Source organism: Dryobates pubescens, chromosome 11 (genome assembly GCF_014839835.1).
Source record: "Dryobates pubescens isolate bDryPub1 chromosome 11, bDryPub1.pri, whole genome shotgun sequence".
Classification (NCBI taxonomy): Eukaryota; Metazoa; Chordata; class Aves; order Piciformes; family Picidae; genus Dryobates; species Dryobates pubescens.
Genome location: NC_071622.1, coordinates 11,069,563 through 11,090,372, shown reverse-complemented (window position 1 = coordinate 11,090,372; position 20,810 = coordinate 11,069,563). Strand labels below are relative to the sequence as shown.

Genomic DNA, 20,810 nt, shown 5'->3' with positions numbered 1-20,810 from the left:
CCTGGAATTAGAATGAATTCTCTGACAATGGCTTTCCATGGAAGCACTGATGACATCCGTGGGCCATTTAATGATTAATGTGCTTGTGCTCAACACCATTATCAAAGGCTAAAGTGGGGGAAGAAGAAGAATTTAAAAGAATTGATAATCATGGAAAAACCCTTAACTCATTTCTGGATTGCTGATTTCTTAACACTTAGGATTGCAGTTGGACAAATATCAACATCTTTTTTGTGCCACAGATGAAAGACACACTGCCTGAAATATGCACAATTAGCATTAAATACTTCAATAGATCATTTCTATTTCTTGATATAGGTGTAGAAGAAAAATACAGTACTCACACAAGTGTAAGTATTATGCCATGAAATAAAGATGTTTCTATCATTTCTATCAAACTCCATGCTACAGGTCAGCAGCTATAATATGTTGCTGCCTTTGGATGAGCAGAATCTCCTTGTGTTGGTGCTGAATTTGGCTGACAGCAATGAAGGAAAACCAGAAGTTCAGGAGAGACAGTGCTGTCAATTCTGTCAGCACAGGGATACTGCAGCACTGTGCAACTGGTCCCTGGCCATGACACTGAGTGGCTGGATCTGCTGCAAGTGTTACCTTTGGAACAGGACAAGAAACTAAAGCCTGATCATCCATAGTCATTAAAAATCTCCTTGTGCTATTTGCAGGAGTATGGATTTCAAGTCCAGGGCCAATTCCACTTTGGGTAATTACACTCTGCTTACCTATATATTTTCTCTGTAATTCTAAATGGATACAATATTTTCCAATTAGTGCCTTAAATGGCTCTGCATTGTAATTGTGCACTATTAAAAGGCTGACACGTTCCACCCAAGAAATGGCTGCATCCTTGCAGCATGCTACACCCTAAACACAGAGTGTTAGGGACCTGGAGACCTTCTGTACAAGAACACACCATTTAACACAGAAGTAAAAATACCTGCAGAAGGAACTCAGCCTACTAACAGTATAGTTCAAATAATTACTAAGAAATTTGTCTTTAAAATGGGAATATTCACTACTGTTTGCATAGTACCAGGCAAATTAAAGCACTCAGAAGGTCTAGAAAACATACTTGGGCAGGTACACAGCTACAAAGTCCATCGTTTTCCACATCTTCCTTAAGTCTTAGTGGTAAAACAAACTTAAACTGAATGCACAATCCAATTCTTTCTACGTATCAACCATGCACGCTGAAAAATTCTTTAGTCTGCACAGCTGCTGCTTTGTATCAGCATATAATATGTACTGGAGTGCTTAAATAACATGGCAGAAATCTTAAAGAGCCACAGATTGAGCTTTCCCCAAACACTTCTCATATGACTATGTCATTCAGCAGTGAGAGAACTCAAAGCAATATGAGTAATTTTGTACAGGAAAGCACCGCAGCAGCAGGGTCTTGACTAAATGCAGTCAAACACCAAGGTACTCCCTCCATGCAATTCAAACACAACAGTTGTTACAGAAGTTACTTAAGAGGATGCATTTTCCCCTGCCTTTAGAGTATTTAATATTAAAAAAAAAAAAAAATAAAAGAGGCACAAAAATAGCCCCAGTGCACTAACCCTGCCTCTTAAATCTTCTGTGCTTTGCTTGGCTAACCGCTGCCAGCTTGGCCAGCTTCTGCAGCAGTTTCTCAAGCCAACAGCACATCAATTTTGCTCAGCTCCAAGTCACAGGGTGTTCACAAACAAAGCACAGGACAGGAATTTGTCTCAGATACACTGAGTCTCAGCAGACAAACGGATGGGAATGATTTTCACATCAATTAGCCGGTGCAGAGAAAGAGCAGAGCGAAGCCAAACTGAATGGATGTGCTACAACATTAAGCCACCCTTCTAGGCATGCTGTTTGCAGCTGTAATGGCTGTATAGCAAGGAGAGACACTCTAACTTGTGGCAGGTGTTTTATTACTGGTAATTAAGAGGAGATATTTAAAGGCCACATCCCCCTGTGACAGTCAAAACAGTGAAGGGAAGGGCCATTGTGACAATTATACAGGTACACTTCAGCTGTGATTTGGAAGTCAGTCACTTTCAGAGCTGTGAAACACTTGGGCAAGTTTGTCCAATGGAAATCAGCCTGTAAATCCAGAAGTAAGAGATCCTTCTTCAGACCCATTTCCACCTCCCCACCCCCCTATCCTTTCCTTGGCAAGCTGGCAGTAATTTGGCACTTGCTGTCTCGAAAGCATGAGGGCTGCGGACTGAGCATCATTTGAGATGCCTTTCATTAAAGTTTTGGCAAGGGCTTAAATACTGCACACAGGTAACATGTTTGTTTACTGGGGTTTCTCCAACAATTCAAAAATATTTCTCTGTTTACAACCTCCACAGCCCTTGGCACCAATTACAAAAGGGATGCTTTTGAGCAGTGCCTGGTTTGTTAAAAGCTGAAGAAATACAGCTCTCAAAAAGGCAGCAAGCAATCCACACCAGCAGGATCTGCCTGCAGCAACTTCATGGCCACAGTTAATTTCTGCTTTCTAATGTCCTGCTGATGGGCCTAAGGGAAAATGGTTGGTTTAGTCTCTGCTCCTAGTTCTAAGTGAATGCAAGCTCCTCTACTGAACTCTGGACAATTTAGGTGCAGTAAATGGAAGCTTCTACATGATTAGTGTCATTAGATTCTTTGTTTAATTCTAAATTGAACTTTATCATGTTCAAACTGTTAGCAGGTAGGTTGGCTCAAATGCTCTACATGAAGACCTTTATTTCTACCAGTCATGTTTTAGAAGTTGCCAAATGCATCCACTGAAAGCCCAGAGACTTCTACTGCCCTTTCTGAAATATGTTTGCTTTGAGTAAGTTGGCTTGACATCATTTTATGTTTTCATTCTCTCTGGAGGTGCTCAAGGTCATGTGTCCCATGTGTCACTAAGAGCTTCACAGGGGCATTCCAGTTCCTGAAAGGTGCCTACAAGAAAGCCAGGAAGGAACTTTTTACAAGAGCTTTTTGTGATAGGATGAGAGGAAATGGATTGAAGCTTGAGGAGGGCAGATTTAGACTGGATATTAGGAAGAAATTCTACACAGTAAGGGTGGTGAGACACTGGAACAGGTTGCCCAGGGAGGCTGTGGATACCCCCTCCCTGGAGGTGTTCAAGGCCAGGTTGGATGAGGCCTTGAGCAACCTCATCTAGTGGAAGGTGTCTCTGCCCATGGCACAGGAGACAGAACTAGATGATCTTTAAGGTCCCTTCCAACCCAAATCATTCTATGAATGTCTTTCCTCCTCCTGTTAACTTATTGCAGGCTCACACAAACTGAGGGGATACAATTAGAGACAGCACTAACATCACGTAGCAACAAAATCCCAATGCCTCCAACCTCAGCTGAGTCTTTGTTGCACAAGGAAAGGCTGAGCCCAGAGTCTTAGCAGTTCAGCACAAGACTATTTGGTGCTTTGGTCGATTTTGTTTCACAATGAGTTAACTCTTTGTACATAGCCTTGCTGCCATTTTACATTTATATGCATTTAAATCAAAGGCCTGACACCGTGAGTTATGTTCAGAGGATGAGGAGAGGCATCTTTTGGAAATGGTAGGATGTGTTTATACAGTAACACTAAAATATTTAATAAAAAATGACAAGATTATGCTTGCATACACTTCCCTCCACCAAAAGCTCGCTCTGGGTTATGTCTAGTCTAAAATGGGTTCTAAAACTTCAATCAACCTGCACGATATTGGAAAATAAGCTATCTTCCCAAGAGTGTGAAGAATAGGTTTGGATACCAAGCAACATTGGTGATGGTTTCAGCTCCTTAACATATCATTAAATAAGAAATTCTTTCAGATTTCTGGGTTTGGTAGACTGTTGTATTTTGTTCAAGACCAGAGTGGCCAGCTAGAGTCAAGCCTAAGGAAGCCAGCACTTAGCTAAATAAAAAAGAAATAGTTCTGACTTCCCTGATTGAGCATTTGCTGGGTAAGCCAAAAATCACTGAGGCTGTGGGAGTTTCATCTAGGGGGGGAATTTTGCACCAGTGGGAATCTTCCCACGAACACTTCAGAAGTAGGCAGGGGTTTATTTCCATGCTCTACAACAGTCATCTGCTAACACCCATTAGCTCAGGAACAGGAGTTCTCCTCAGCAGACTTGTGTCCCAAAGAGGATGTCACCTGGCAGTTTTCAGATTTGGCTCTAAACATTTTACTTTTTTTTGCTAGAGCACAGAAATATTTCAGCTTTCACCACATATTTTGATTTTTTAAAACCCCCCCAGAATTCCTTTGGCTGAAAACAAGCACATGGACACAAAAGCTTCTGAACCTGCTAACGAACAAAGAGCATCGTGCCAGTAGAAATGAAATAATGCTAACCTGATATTGTTATTATACACTTACTGCAAGTGTGTGGTCACAAAAAAGAGTTTTTGTTAATGAGAGGACTCCAGCCATGTCCTGTGGGACTGCCCACGACATTTACCTCTGCAGCCTGCGATCAGCAGGAGATGGAGCTCGGCACTGGCACTGTTGCAGCGAGCGTGTGGCACATGACAGTTTCAGTTCATTGAATTTATGATGTGAAATTCCAGCCCTGATAGTGAACATCCTCCCCTCCTCTCCTCTGAAAATTAATCACATGAATTCCTGATTAATAATAAAAGGCCCTGCCATCAGCATTCAGAGCCCCAGCCGGGGCTGTCATGGCTCAGAGGGCAGAAATCTGCTTAGAGCTACAGGAGAACCCAACTGAATTTGTGGCGTCTCAGTCTATGAATGTGTAAGCACTTCATCTGTTCAGCCCAACACAATGTGCTGGAAGAGCAGCGGGCAGGAGGAGCTGTGAGGGATGCTGGACCACAAGCAGGGCTAGGTGGCAGCACGCAAACATGGAAGCAAAGGTGACCAAGCTGTCATCGCTGCCTTTCCTGAAGGATGAACAGGAAACTGTCTACAGCAAGTGCTTATTTTTACCAAGGAAAGGATCAAGCCAATTCACAATTCCTGAGGCTTTTTTCTTGAGAGGTTTCTGGCAATGTCTGTATTGACTTCCTGTGGAGGAATGGTGTTTTCAGTTTGATGAGCAGAGAAAGACTGGATCATGTCACTGTTTTTCACAGAAATATAGAACTGTTCAGGTTGGAAGAGACCTTTCAGATCACCAAGTCCAACTGTTAACCCAGCACTGCCAGGTCACCACTAAACCATGTCTCTCAGCACCACATCTATGTAGCTTTCAAATCCCTCCAGGGATGGTGACTCCACCACTTCCCTGGGCAGCCAGTTCTAGGGCCTGACAACCCTTTTGGGGAAGAAGTTTTTCCTAATGTCCAATCTAATTCTCCCTTGGTACAACTTGAGGCCATTTCCTCTTGTCCTATTGTTTGCTACTTTGGAAAAGAGGCAGATATCTACCTCACTGTCACCTCTTTTTGGGGAGTTGTATAGAGTGAGAGGGTGTCCCTTCAGCCTCCCTTTCTGCAGAGAAAACAACCCCATTCCCTCAGCTGCTCCTCAGAACACTTGTGCTCCAGACCCTTCACCAGCTTCATTGCCCTGCTTTGGATATGTGAGAACCGCTGGCAGTGGTGGGATTTTTATGAAGCTGGAAAGCCAGTGTCACTCTCTTCCTGAGAAAGATGAGAAGCTGACAGCATGGTAGAAATTCCTCCCCAAACCCCATTTCCCTCACTTCCTCCTCCTATTTGACCATGTTTAGTGTCCTAGGTGGGGAAAGGAAGGCGTTCAGAAGTTCTTATTCCACAAGTGGCTGCCGGCATTGCTGAAAATAACATAGAAAGTTTCTGATATGCTACAGCATCACAGTTAGTACATCAACACTACCAGAAACCCAGTGGAAAGCTATTGTCATGTAGATTACCCCTGTCTCAATGACCAAGCATTTGTCCAGCTGTTGCAGCACCTCCTTACCACAATCCTAACCAGGGAACTTTGACAGGCAGTGGCACTGAGTGAAACCACAAACCAGCTGAAAGATTGGTGGTCTTTATCTTTTTCTCCATACCTCCTCATCTGTGACATTCACATCCACTGTTTTGGATCGAATGGCTTTGGTTACATAATCAATGTTGTTTTCTCTGCAGTAATCAAAAATGTTCTTGTCTTCTTCCCTAATCAGAAAAACAAAAACAAAACAAGCACCACGTTATGTACAACACAAGGGCCACATGCACATCATAGTCTCTAACTCTGCTACATACATTGTAATGCTATCACTGGACTTAAGCAGACATCTGGTATTGCACATACTGCACACACAGAGTAACAGGTTTGGTTTTTTTTCCTCCCAAGAGACAGAAGATCTTGTTTCTTAGAGAACAAGGGTTGTTTTCTAACAGTATTATGCCAGGGCAAAAGTCAGCTTACTCTTGTGAACTGTCATAACAAGTCTATAAATTCACCCACCAAAACCCATATTTGAGTGCTGGTATCAATCACAAATCCCACAGAAGATCTAAAAGGCTAAAGCTGCTCTTCTCCTTGCTATGCAAATTTGTAATGGCCACTGTGAGTCAGACCAAAGACCCTTCTGCTCCATCTCAGACAGCAGCCACTGATGGTGCCTTAGAGAAAAAATAATAAGATATAGGACACATGCAAAGCAATCTGTCCCCAGCTAGATCCTCCCAGTTTCACAAATTTAGTAGCTTAAGGATTTCCTGCAGCTGGAGGCTCCACCCAGATAAACATATTATCATCCTTTCCCAGGTTCTTTTTCCACTCTATTCTGTACTTTAACCCATTCTTCTCCTGGCCTCTCTAAAGGACAAGCTCTATAATTCAGTATTGTGGGTGTGAAGGGGTGAACAGTGGCCAAACACGTTCTTTTGGTGGCTTTCAAATAGGTGCAGCTATTTTTTGGTAAGTGCCTAGGGATTTGTGAAGTCTTTGGTGTTTGTCTTTGGAAGCTGAGCACAGGTCTTTAATTTTTTATTTACCAGCCTGTAAGTGACCCAAATACACTCCTCCTTTCTGTGCTGACAGTGTCAAGGCAAAGCCTGACCATAATCTCTGCTCTGAGCAGCAGCCTGGTGCATGTGGAAGGACCAGCATGCCCCTGTGCCAGGTAGGCCTGCTTGCATTGGAAAGATCATTGCTGCTTGAGTTACACCTATGGCTTCTTCTAAAGCTAGAAGCAATACCCTGGCTTCAGACACAGTAAAACTTGTGTTGTTACCAGTTGAACAGAACTTCTAATGAAGTTCAAACCTTTCACAGATTCTTAAACCATTACAGAAGAGCTTTGTGTGAGTGACTAGAGCCATGGTGCGCTGTGGCAGCTAAAAAAGCAAGTGGCAGGAATCTTTAGGGAAGGGACAGAGCAGGACCAAGACATTTTTATCTTGCTGCATAAATCTACACTCACGTATTTAATGATGGGAAGTTACTGGCACCAGTATTGCTGAGAAAGTACAACTCCCCTACAGTCCATGCTGGTATGCCAGTGGAAAGTTACTTACTGCAACACAGCAGATTTTTCTATGGAAAAGGGCTATAAGGCACCTCTACAATGATGCCTTTCAGTATAGATACACAACTGTGTTGCTAGTAAGGAATAAAGAAAAGAGGTCCTTGTTTGTCTAGAAGTAAAGCAGAAAAACACATCCTATCCTTTTTCCCCCCCCCTTCTAGTTTCCAGATGAAAACCATGGCTCAAATGATCCCATCAGCATTGCTATGAGACTTGGCAGCTTCACAGGAGTTAAACACCAAGAAGTTGCCTCTCATGACATCCACAGTTTTCAATCACCTCAACTTAAGACAGTCTGGATGTTCAGCAGAACTCAGATTTGACAGCCCCAAAGGAAATTCCTCATTCAAATAGGAGTAGGTCAGATCCAGTAAGGAGTTGGTATTGCTGTGAGCCTTTAGAGCAGGGGAGGACACCTTTGGCAATGCCATGGGGTAGTTTGAGAACTGACTCCCCCTGTGCTAAAAGGCTCCTCCCTATTCATCTGCACTGCTCTTGAATCTCACAGGCTGAAGAACACCAGAGCAAGGAAAAATAAAATCTAAATGTTATTTTCATTTCTAAGCAATAGGTTATAGAGAAAAAGCAATGTTCTTTGACCTGTAATCCTCAAAAATGCCAATACCAACAAGACCATGTGCCTTTCTCCTAACACAGCAGGCAGAGCTCCACAACACAGCTTTGACTTCACCTTTTATTGTTATGCATCTAACTAACTAAGTTACACTCTAATTCTTCAGACCTCAAGAATCTGTTTCCTTCCTCAGTGCCAGTAAAAGGTGGGAAGAAGTGCTGACACTCAGCTCCAGAAGCAGAATGCTGCTTACTTCAAAGAAGTCACTTCCTCTCACCTCTCTCTCACCTTGCTCCTTTAGTATCACCATTCTCCTGCACATCACTCCTTTTCTTTGTATGCACAAAGTCCTTCCAAAGAGCTGAGCTGCACTTTTCCAGTAGAGAGCTGGGTGCTGCACAAGATTTCACCCCCCACATTTAGACCTATGGACATTACAGAAACCTTCCAGTTTCTTAACCATTCTCTCATCAATTTACTTGTTGGAGGTGTTGTCTGCTCACTACCCACAAGCTCTGGGGAAACACACCACCGCATGCTTTAGCTCAATTACTCTGAATTCCAGGGGAAAAAAAGAATCTCATGGTGGGATTAGAAAAGACAAAAGCTTACACTGCTCAAGATGGAGCTTGACAGATTCATGATGGAGGTCATAAGACATGCCTGCTCCTACTAGCAAGGGCTGATTTGATATGCTGGGAAGTCCTTTCAGTCCCACCTTGTTAGTCCAACCTCTCAAACACACCCTTGGCTGCTGAGAGCAGAGCAGCCTTTTGGGCGAAGTTGCTTTTCTGACAACACTGTACAGTAACCTGGTTCCAGCAGCTTTTCCCCCCTTTGCAGAGCCACACACACGTAACTTATTACAGATCACTTTTTCTCCCATAGCACCAAAGCAAAGCCCCATCTCTCCTTGCTAGAGAAGTCCACAACCATCCTCAGTTACTCCTGGATGATTTTCTGTGTCACAAGCATGAGCTCAGACAGTGTACTCCATCCTTTGGCAGTGATGCCACCCAGTCAGCCCAGGCACCAGCATCTCCACCAGTTCCCAGCAGCACCAGGGGTACCAGTAAGTACCTAGCAGTGATAAAGCAGCTGACTGTGCTCCACTGACATACCAAGCCCAGATGATCTTCCTACCACAGCCTCCAGAGAAGACTTCTACAGTGGTTTTTTTCCAAGTATATTACTGTCTGTAAGGGGGAAATGACCTGACACAGCTATTTGGATATGATTTAGCTTTTCTGGAATAACAACCTCTGCAAATGCTCTTTAGATGCCCCTTCCAAAAAACCACTTTCAGAAGTCTCCACAATGGAATTAATCCAGAATAGCAATTTCCCACACCTGAAGATAAGGTTTTGGGAAATTTTGTCTCTCTACTTTGCATTCATTTCTCAAGCTTTAAACCATTCCTCTGCTCCTGATGCCCCCTTATAAAAAGAACCCCAGCAGGTATGATCTCCAACTTCTCTATACACAGCAACAAAGAGAAATGAGCCATTTCCTGAATAGTTTTGAGGGAAGACCACAGGCACCGCAAAGACATTTTACCTGCAAACGAAGCAGTCACAGGAAGCGGCACCCCAGACATTTAAAACAATCTGATGGAGTCAGGTGCCAAAACAAAGAAAGCAAACTGAGAAAGAGCTCAGAGGAGTTAAACCCAGATTTATGGGGGTACCAATAACAGCTCTACTTGAATGGTATGAATGGAGTGAAGACAAGTTACTGTTATTTGCTGACCTTGCATTCAAAACTACACAGAATATATATAAGAAACATAGCTTGAAAACCTTCCAACCCAGGGGTTTTCCCCCCTTTTATTTCACATGTGTGCATGTGTACTTATTGAACAACTCCTCCCCTGCAGCAGTGACTGAGATAGCTGTTAGAAAACAAAAAGGATGCAGTGTTTTTATCACACTGCTTCCTAGCAGGAATTTTCACTCCACATAAAACCTGGGAGAGTCAGCTGCACGGCCCAGAAGCTGTTAGGAACCGACAGAAGCACATCAAAAACACAGGAAGTGACACTGCAAATCTATAGCTCAGATAATGTTGGGAGGGGGAACCCCAGAGCATTTCTATCAGTGTTTTCAGGAAAAAGAATAAAAGAGAAAAGAAAAAAAAAATCCATTTGAGGAAAAACACAGCATGGGAAAGCTGATGAAACTCAACCTCATGGAGATGTGCACGATTGTTTAAAACTTGTAGCTAAAAGGAAGGCTGATATGCAATTTTGCTTCCATGTCAGATTGTGTGAAATATAAGCACTGGCTCTTCTGTTGAGCTGTAAAGGAGTCTTAAAGTCAGCAACCACCTGACCGTCCGTAAAGACAGTGAATGTGTTCACATCTGCTCCTGAGGATGGTCAGAAGGGCTTCTCCTCTCCATTGCTAACCTATCTTCAACCCCTAAAGCTATTTGCTTCTCCTTTTCTGCATTCCCAGTAAGAGATGAAAACTGATTCAAAGTGGAGCTGAAGCACATCTGTTGCTTGCAGGTAACACGATTGGCTTTTTCCAGCCCTGAGTAAATGAACATGGAAGAACTTAAGACCAGGTTCTCTCTCCCCTGGCTTCTAAGTTTTCAGAAGCCTTCATCATAGGCTGTCCAAAACAGGTGTTGAACCAACAGTTTTTAAACAGCTCATGGAAAAGCTCTGCTACCAGTCAATCAGGATTTGCTCAATTCTTACCTGAAGTGCTGTAAACCTCCTTGCCATGCCATGAAAAAGGGCACAGAAGAGACCTGAAATTCAGATATTCTACCCTTACACAGAGACCATCCTTCAGGTTTACCCCATTCCCTTCCTCCCGCCTGGCAGGTTACCTTCAGCACAGAGCTCTGGGCAGAGGGTTGCATTCGGGTGCTACTTTGGACGTCCTCTCCCCTTTTCCCAGGGCTGGTCCAAAGGCAGGTCCCAGTGGGCTCGCTGCGGAGCAGCCCCGGGTGCCGCTAACAGGTGGCTTCGCCTGTCTGCTTGGCACGGCGCTGCCGAGCGAGCGGGAGCGCGGCGGAGCGGAGCCGGCAGCGTGCGGGGAGCCGAGAGGCACTTGCAACACTTGCTGTTTATGTCAAGGCCCTCGGCCCCCAAGGGACCCATTTTCACATAATCTATAATTATCTCTTCGCTTTAATCGCCTCCTCACTTCTGAGGCTCTCCTGGGCACAAGGAAGAGGAAAAGCTCATTAACTGAACCTTTTCTCCTCTCTCCAGCCACCCATAGCTTTTAATTGCTTGGTGTTGTTATTATCTATCAGTGCAACTGGGATCATTTTCATAAGAAAGGGTGGTGGGAGGGAGGGAGGCAGGAGCGGGTCCCTGAGGTACGCGCCGCAGACAAACCTTTGCTTTCTCAATTATTTATGCCAGCTGAGGTTTTACAAGCTGAATAAATCCATAACTCAAGTTTATTTTGAACTGGCAGGCCGTCCCGGGGGAAGTGTTGCCCACTTGCCGGCACACGCATGTGCCCTCCTCCGAGAGCAGCCGGGACATTGCGAGACATGTGTCAGCCAATTCCCACACGCACTTCGGCAGATTAGCGGAGTGGCACCGGAGAGAAGGTGGCCGTGAAAACCCAAACAGAAGCCACCAGTGAAGGATACACTCTCCCAACGGGCAGGCAGGGCTGAGGCCAAGCTGTCCCTTTGCACAACAAAGCAAAGCCCCAAGAGACACTGCTCTGGGGACAATAAAAGAGGGGAGAAGCAATAAACTTGACAATCATCTTGCAGTCTTTGCCCACTAAACATCACCATCCATTTCTAAATAACACTGACCTGAAAAAAACCCAAAGCCCTGCCGCCTGGACCCGCAGGTGTTTTGTTTGAGGCGTGCCATAGCTGAGCACGCTGCAGGCTGTGGGCTCTGCACAGCCGGGAAAGCTTTTCCGCAGGGATTGCACAGCCCAGCGTTTATGTGAGTGACAGACATCTGTGCCGCAGCCACCCAAACGCGCACACAAGGCCAGCACCAGCCGGTAATTCCCAACACGGCAAGGATGCCTACTCCCACATCTCCCCAGCTTTGCGCTCATTCCCAGTGTTGGCATTCCTGAAAGTGGGGCTGAAGGGAGAGGAGAAAACCCCAGCCGTGCTCCGGAGCGCTATTGGGCTCGTCTCAAAAGTCATCAGTGCTCCGAAGAGGCATCCTTGCAATGGATGCTGGAAGCAGCTCTTTAAAATTCAGCAGCCTTTGTGCCTGACCACACGCAGCGACCTCTGGTATTTTCTGCCAAAACAGTTCATTTGTCTCACACAACAACTAATCAATTCCCCAGGCCATCCATCACGGGGGCTTGTGCGAGCCGGCCCGGCAGCAGGGCCAGATGGTGGCTGTGTTAGTGGGATTAATACAGTTCTGATAGATTACACGGCATCAGGCTGCCTCCCAAATATGAGGGGTGCCCGCTCTGTGCCCCCATCCTAAATGGAGGCCCACTTCCAACCAGGATTGCTCCCATGTGTTATGGGAAAAGGTGAAAGTTTCTACCAGAAAAGGGCTTCTTCAGCATCCCTCAGGATGGCACAAGTGTGAAGCACAGCTCTCAGGGAGACCTCTGTTAAGAGCGGTAGATGTCATTTCCACCCCTGCACAACGAGGTCGTGTGGCAGCAGCACGCAGCAGCACACAGCAGAACGCAGGAGAGCTCCTCCGGTGGAAGTGGAGAGGGGTATGGACATTGGCCAACATAATTTCACATTTTCCATCTGCCAAATCAATGCTTTCGTTTGCTGGAAACACAAACTGCTTCCCCCTCCCCCCTCCCTTTCAAGAAAAGAAAAAAAAAAAGAAGTTGCATTTCCCATGCTTCAATATTTTTGACACCTCCCTCAGTTTGTGTCTCAGATTAGATTTATATTGGTGACACATCAGTCAACCTCATCTCACTGCTCATTCCCCAGGTTTGTGAAACTGTAATTATGGCTCTTTGATCAGGAAGGAGCTCAACTGCCACTGCTTTTGTTCTGGTAATAAGACCAGAAAGAGAGACATAAAGCTTCATGTAGCAAGTGAGAAAAAAAAACCCCAACAAAACACCACTACACCCAGCCTGAAATCACAGAGGATTTCTACATCCTTCCTTCCCAGGGAACCCCCCAAGTCCCATCATCAGTCACCAGCGAGCATTATTTTTATGTAATGCCCAAAGTGAGATAAGTGATTTGCAGAGAAACACCAAGGCAGAGCACTGTGCTAATACATTCTGCAACTGCTCCCCATTAGTCACTGGGGAGACTTGAGCTCTTTATTGCCAGGGTTTATTAATGACTCCTAATTGATGACCAGTGCCCAGCACCCCAAAGTAAATAACTGCTATGCCTCATTAGCTCACGAGACCTTCTCCTGATTTGAGGACTGATCTATGAACACACAAATTGCACTGATTTAACTCAATCTCTTCCTAAATTGATTTAATTAGATTGGTATAACCTGTTTCTATGGATGCTCTTGGATTTATTTGGAATCAGTGCAGTGTACTTCTGTGAGCCAGACTGACCATTTTTCTGCCTTGTTCTCAAAGCAGAAACATTTGAGATAATTGGTGATAAGGCAAAATCAGCCCTGGCACCATTCCAGCTCCTCCTGCCTTTGCTCCACTTGACTTTAGGGTAGGGTATGTTAACTCCACTTGGTCCAACATTTGCAGATTTGCACCCCAAACCCCAAGTATTTTATTTCACAAAAGGAATGTAGGCACTTTTTGCAAGGACCTGTAGTGATAGGACAAGTGGGAATAGATTGAAGCTTGAGGAGGGTAGATTTAGACTGGATATTAGGAAGAAATTCTTTACAGTGAAGGTGGTGAACAGGTTGCCCTGGAGGTTGTGGATGCCCTCTCCCTGGACAAGCTCAAGGTCATGTTGGATGGGGCCTCGATCAGTCTGGTTTAGTGGAAGGTATCCCTGCCCATGGAAGGGGGCTTGGAACCAGATGATCTTTAAGGTCCCTTCCAACCCAAACCATTCTATGAATTATGTAAAGATAATTTGCTTGATAACTTACTGCTCATGGTAAACTAGTGGTTTACACTCCTTAAAACAAGACCTCTCATCTTCCTGTTGCATGGCAGCAGCTTGGAGGAGGTTAATCATTTGATAAACTGTTCAAAAGCTTCTGGCAAGGATAAAATAAGTGAACCTGCTGAGGTGAACCTTCAAAACCCTGCACTTGCATTCTTGTCTGTCTCCCAGTACAAGGTGAGGTTGGTGACGATGCCAGGCTCCAGATAAATGAGACAGCCTTCTTCTGCCTGTGCATCAGCGGAATCCAAAAGGGCACACAGTAAGCTGTGTTTGGCAGAGTAATGCCTCCTGAGAAATTCCTCTCAGCAGTCTGTCAGGACCCAGGGCCAATGAGGACTCAAGTTTCAGTTTTCAGTACACAAAATAAGGGGGTATTCTGATTCTGGGCTTCCTTAATATGATCCTGTAACTAGAAAATACTTGTCCTTTCAACAGTCCTGGGAAATAGAGACTAAAATGGTTTGATTTGTATTCCCATTCTTAGTTTGCTGTAAAGCTTCAGTATGCCAACCATAGACAATTGAGACATAGTTGTATAGGCTGTACCAATGATTCTTTTCCCAGATCTTAGGTTTTGAGGTGTTAAAGACCTAAACACACTGAAGCTATTAAGTTTTCTTTCCCCTTAAATATTTTCATTTCCTTTCTCTACAGAAAATGCCTTATTTTCTTAAAAACTACACTCTATTTACAAATGCACTGAAGCATTATAGAATGTTAACCTTAAGTTCTTGTAGGTAACTACTCAGAGCCTCAGAAAAGTCACTGTTCACAGGCAGGTGACTGTCCTATCAAACCAATTCATTCCATGCTCCAGATAAACTTGGACCCCAAAATGAATGATCAGAGCCATACTTCTCTGGCTCACCAGCTTGCAGACATGGTACCAGTGCAATTTTGCTGTTTGGGGCTTGTCCACCATGAGAGCTGTGTCTACACCTGTTCATATTTATTCCCTGTTCCAGTAAGAGAATACAAAAGTCATAATACATGGGCAAGGTTGAAGCTGTACAACCTGCATGCATGTAGATGAGATGGTGACACTTGCTCACTTTGTATCTCATAGCTGAAAACACTGATGCCTGTGAGCCAAGCTGTGCTAATGGACCACAAGAGTTTCCACCAGATCAATCTACCAGAATCCAGGACACTTAGTTTCAACAGAATCACCCTGCTTCAGCTCTGTCAGACTACATCTGCCTTCAGCCTCATTTTGCAAGGACTACAGCTATGCTATATGGAACACACAACACATGTTCCTCATGGTGTATTTAGAAAACAATATATGTATTCAGAGCTGTGTTTATGCTCAAGTACTGCACAAATCATATCCTTGTGGAAACAGAAATGTGACAAGGTTTAGGCTAGTCAAGTAGTCAAGCCAACCAGAGCAGTGCAAACTCCCTTTTCCAGTGTATTTTGCCACATTTCATATCCAAGAAGAGGCACAGGCAGTACTGGGGATAGCTAAGAGACTGAAAGCACTGGAGGACTAAGAACAGCTCAGACTTAGCACCCAACAATGGGAGCACTGAAATACTCCACTCCTAAAAGAAGAGCCTGAACAGGATTTAAACCACAAGGTCAAACTGTGAGATCAAGGATGTTGGCTGAGACCTGCACTGACAGAGCAGGAAAGAAAAAGGAGCTTGTGGCTAGCAGAAGTGCTATTCTTCAAACCAAGGTCATACCTGACCACCTTTAGTCAAGGTCCATGGTTAAGTTAAAGATGTGTTGGCTCTCCATGCGAGGTGGAGAAAGCTGCTCCTGGCCAACTGTTCCATCTCACTCTAAAGTGTATTGCAACGCAGCGGGGAAGTGCCCACACTACAGCCAAGCACAAAACTGCCACCTTGTTTGCTTACACAGAACAGCCACATCAATTTCTACCTGAGCTCCTTGCAAAGGGTTTTGGAGCCACCTGCTCAAGATTTGTTTTTCATTACTTTGTGATGACAAGTCAAAGAAATGCTGTGTTTTAATGCTTTGAGAAAGTTCTCAGCAAGCTTGGGAGGCTGTGGGTAGAGAAACCAGTGCTTTTCTTTAATTTCCTGGGACTAAAAAGATGCAAGACATTCAATAAACCAAATGGGATCATACAGGCATAAATGGGTGACTGCAACATGATGGTAAACATTGCTCCAAAATTTAGTCTTCCCTGCCTGTTCATCATCACTCCAAAGAGGATGCTGCATTCTGAAAGATCCTCCAGACAATCATTTAGGTATTGGAGTTAATATTATAGCCACGATTTAGCAGTCTGGGACAGTAAAGCCCAACCAAACAAGGAAGCCCAGCTGTCCTTATTCAGTAGCTGATGTCACTTACTACTTGCACCTTGACAGTTTTTAAATAGCAGCCACTCTAGTTCAGTAAATGTATTCCTGCTATGCTAGCTGCAGGAGCTAGAAAAAATTAATTTGATATAAGGTACAAACTCTCCCTGAAGGCAAAGATTGTTCAGCATTAAAACCTGCACTGAACAATCCTTAATGAATGCATTGGTAAAGAAATAACTGAAAAAGGTAGTGCCTGGACAGCTTTCTATTAAAAATACCCAGTATTAGCCTTTTTTTCGCCATATAACTGAAAAATGGGAAGCTTTGCCCTTCCCCCACAGTTTGTGCTAGGGAAAGGTTACTACCTGGCAGAGATACAGGCAGTTATTGATTTAAATGATTATGGACCTGAAAAGTTCTTTCCTGTCATTTATTATCCTGTTGTAGTTGCCACCACACTTGTGCAATATTAAAAGAAGAAAAAAAAGGAAAAAAAGAAAAAGAAATTGTTTAACACAACGACATAAAAATAGTGGTTTCCACTGAAGTCCAGCACAGATAATCACCTGATTGTTTCTTCTTGATACAACGAGCTGACAACTGGGCCTCCAAATGCAGTTTTGCTTTCCTTTGCCCTCTTCTCTGTCACCTGAAACAAAAAGAAAGATTGGTCCAGCATCCTGGCCCCCATCTCGCTCTAGCCTGTACCACCCCTCCACCATCTCCCACCGCTTCCCCTGCCCCAGAGATGGGATCAGCCCTCTGGAAGTCTTATCTTCATGGCAGATTCTGCTCCATGACCCTACTCCATCCCAAACAGCCGGATGGATCTTAGCAAACCAGATCAATGCTCCTCTGAAAGAAGCCCAGAAGGGTCACCCAAAACATAGGCTTGGCAGCTTCATTGTCCTGCTTGCAACGAGCCGAAGCATTGCCTCCACAGCACTCCCAGCAGCTGTGGCCCCTCAGGACCCAAAAGCTGAGCCTCTGTGAGGTAGCATAATGTTATGTTACTAGATTGCAAAGCTTGCCTTTATAAATCTATTTAATATAGATTTAAAATTAAATTTTATAATGGGCAGCATTTCCAAATGATTTACTCCCTGGAACTCGAGGATTCTGAATGATTCCCACCATAATAGAAAAGAACAATTAGAATAATGATTGATCGATCCAGAGCTTCAGGCCTACTTTTTCAAAGGAAACATCTTGCAGCTTGGGATCTTCAATTGCTTGACTTAACATCAAAGCCAGACTTTCAGAGAGGGCTAAGTGCCTCCTGTCTGAAAGCCTGACTCAATTTTACAGGGTTCAGGGCACCAGAAACGCCAACTCCTCCAGGGCATCTAGTATCTCCTTCTTTGGGTAAGGAGTCAAAATTGCTTTACAATTCATAGCATTTAATTCCTTATAAACTCAGCCCATTAATTGCAACACTCTGCTGTCAGGGGACAGTTCTGTGCCTTTTTGTGATGAGAGATTATCACAGCCAGGGTGAATAAAACCAGAAGCAAAGGGAAAGCTGCCCCAACCTCCAGCAGTCTCTCAGGAGCGGCAATGCATTACTGAGTGGTGCTGCCTCATCAGAATTCTACCCAGAAAGATGCTGATTTTTTTTTTTAAATAAAACATGCTTACATTTGTTTTCCCTCCTGTTCCTCAAGTTGCTTTTGTTTTAAATCAATTTACTGTTTCACAGAATCACAGAACAGTCTGGGCTGGAAAGGACCTCAAAGATCATCCAGCTCCAACCCCCCTGTGTCATGGGCAGGGACACCCCCTACCAGACCAGGCTGCTCAAGGCCTCATCCAACCCAGCTGTGAGCACCTCCAGGGAGCGGGCATCCACGACCATCCTGAGCAACTTGCCCCAGTGTCCAACCATCTCCCCTGCAAAGAATCTCCTCCCAACCTCCACTTCAAAGCTTGGCCCCCATAAAGCATTTACCATTTAAGCCACCCAGTTCCAGCTCTATACCAGACCCAAGCTGCAATATTTGGGTTTGCAGACATCACAGAAAGGAAATTGGCTTTGAAAACTCTTCTATGGCAAGCAGGCTTTCCCTAATTTAAAGTAAAAGATGACACAAAGTTCTTTCCTGAAGGTAAAGGTCTTCAGAGTCTTCACAGTGCAATGCCCCTCTTAAAAATTATTTAGCTGAGAACCTTACCATCCATCAATTATTTCCACACCATGTATAAAGAAAATTAATTTCAGATCATCTGCTAGTACATGCAGGAATTATTTCTATGAAAGGAAGCCATAGTCACATCTAGCCTATCATCTTGGCTTCTGAGGGACAGTGATCCTTCAACCAGGATCAGAAACTACAGGAAATTTTTCATCTCAATTCTTTCCTCTCTTCCAAAGGTTTGAAAAAACATAAAAGCAACACCTTGGCAGAGTCAGAAGCAACACTTGAGAACATAACAAATGTATTTCATCTTTCTAGAGGCAGAAAATTGTAGAAGGGGTTTGTTGGATTAAGTTCACCTTCTCTGCACAACCAATGCATCAGGACACTCAGCGATCCAGGCTTTCCCAAGAACTTCTCTGGCTCTTAATCCATATACAGGTTACTTTGTGCAAGGAGCTTCTCTCTCATCTCTTCCATGCAGAAACAGGTAACTCAATATTCAATTTATGAATGTTGAACCAAACTTTTTTCATCACAGCCTGCAGTATGTTGAACAAGTTTAGAAAGAGCATACAGCAAAAGGCTTGGTTCTCTCTCACACCCCTGTTTCTGGGTGCTGTTGTAGTCATAGTAACCATTGATAATGGGGTCCCATTGGGTGATGAATGTATGAACCCCACTACTGTTCTAGCAACAGAGTTCCACAAATGCAGAGGACAGAGAATCTCTGAAGTCCTCTCAGTAGTCCTTTACTACTGTGTTGTAGAATCCCCAGCATTAAATAGAATAGAATAAACCAGGTTGGAAAAGACCTTTGAGATCATCAAGTCCAACCTATCATCCAACACCATCTAATCAACTAAACCATGGCACCAAGCACCCCATCCAGTCTCTTCTTAAACACCTCCAGTGATGGTGACTCCACCTCCCTGGGCAGCACATTCCAATGATGAATGACTCTCTCAGTGAAGAATTTCTTCCTAACATCCAGCCTAAGCCTCCCTTGGTGCAGCTTGAGACTGTGTCCTCTTGTTCTGGTGCTGGGTGCCTGGGAGAAGAGACCAACCCCCACCTGGCTACAACTTCCCTTCAGGGAGTTGTAGACAGCAATAAGGTCTCCCCTGAGCCTCCCCTTCTCCAAGCTAAGCAACCCCAGCTCCCACAGCCTCTCCTCATAGGGCTTGTGCTCCAAACCCCTCCCCAGCTTTGTTGCCCTTCTCTGGACACGTTCCAGCAAGTCAACTTCTTTCCTAAACTGAGGGGCCCAGAACTGGACACAGGACTCAAGGTGTGGCCTAAGCAGTGCAGAGTACAGGGGCACAATGACCTCCCTGCTCCTGCTGGCCACACTGTTCCAGATACAGGCCAGGATGCCACTGGCCTTCCTGTCCATCTGGGCACACTGCAGGCTCATGTTCAGCCTACTGTCAACCAGTACCCCCAGGTCCCTTTCTGCCTGGCTGCTCTCCAGCCACTCTGACCCCAGCCTGTAGCACTGCATGGGGTTGTTGTGGCCAATGTGTAGAACCCAGCTCCTAGATGTGGGCTCATCTGCCCACTTCCAATAGCTGTACTTCCCAGCCTGCCAGGGGCTCACACACAACATCTGAGCATGACAGACCAAACTCAGCAATGACAGAGGTGGGACAAAGCAGTTGCTCCTTCCACACCACGTCACAGCTACTGCACTAACAGGGACCAGTGTTTGTATTTGTGGTTCACCTGCTGAGAAACATGCAGGTGCACTTTCCTTCTCAAGTCTTGACATTTCTACAACAGAAAAGGGCTTTCAGGGCTGGAAAGATGAAGGAACCGCTACATACAGAGAGATAACCATTGAGTTTAAAGTCATATTAGCTTGTAAACCACAATGAAACTAAAACCTGGCGCTGCACACTCTCTCTCCTCCGTTAAAGAAGACACTAATAATTAACTACGTGGCTCAATTTAGCCAGCTCAATTTCTTTCACTGCTGGCAGCACTGTCCAAAAGCACTGCAGATACACATGTAACTAATGATACTTAAGAAATAACATGATCCCAGGCTCCCATAATTTGCAACCTGGATCCAAGGGAGATGACAGCAGCATTAGGCTTGAGGTGAGGAGAAACTTCTTCACAGAGAGAGTTGCTAGCCATTGGAATGTGCTGCCCAGGGAGGTGGTGGAGTCACCATCCCTGAAGGTGTTCAAGAGGGGACTGGACGTAGCACTTGGTGCCATGGTCTAGTAGGCATGAGGTGTTGGGTGACAGGTTGGACTTGATGCTCTTTGAGGTCTTTTCCAACCTTGTTGATTCTATGATTATCTGCAGTCAGGACCATGTA

At 44.6% G+C, this 20,810-nt stretch overlaps 1 protein-coding gene across 1 annotated transcript in view; it reads right to left on the bottom strand.

Moving 5' to 3' along the window:
- The window catches only part of ACBD6 (acyl-CoA binding domain containing 6), a 102,189-nt gene that overhangs the window by 53,515 nt on the left and 27,864 nt on the right, over window positions 1–20,810 (bottom strand). The window contains exons 4-5 of the mRNA XM_054165459.1: window positions 16,913–16,995; window positions 5,988–6,093 (exon numbers count right to left, since the gene is read on the bottom strand). Of these exons, the coding sequence (XP_054021434.1) occupies window positions 5,988–6,093; window positions 16,913–16,995 (189 nt within the window). The remainder of the gene's footprint in view (window positions 1–5,987; window positions 6,094–16,912; window positions 16,996–20,810) is intronic.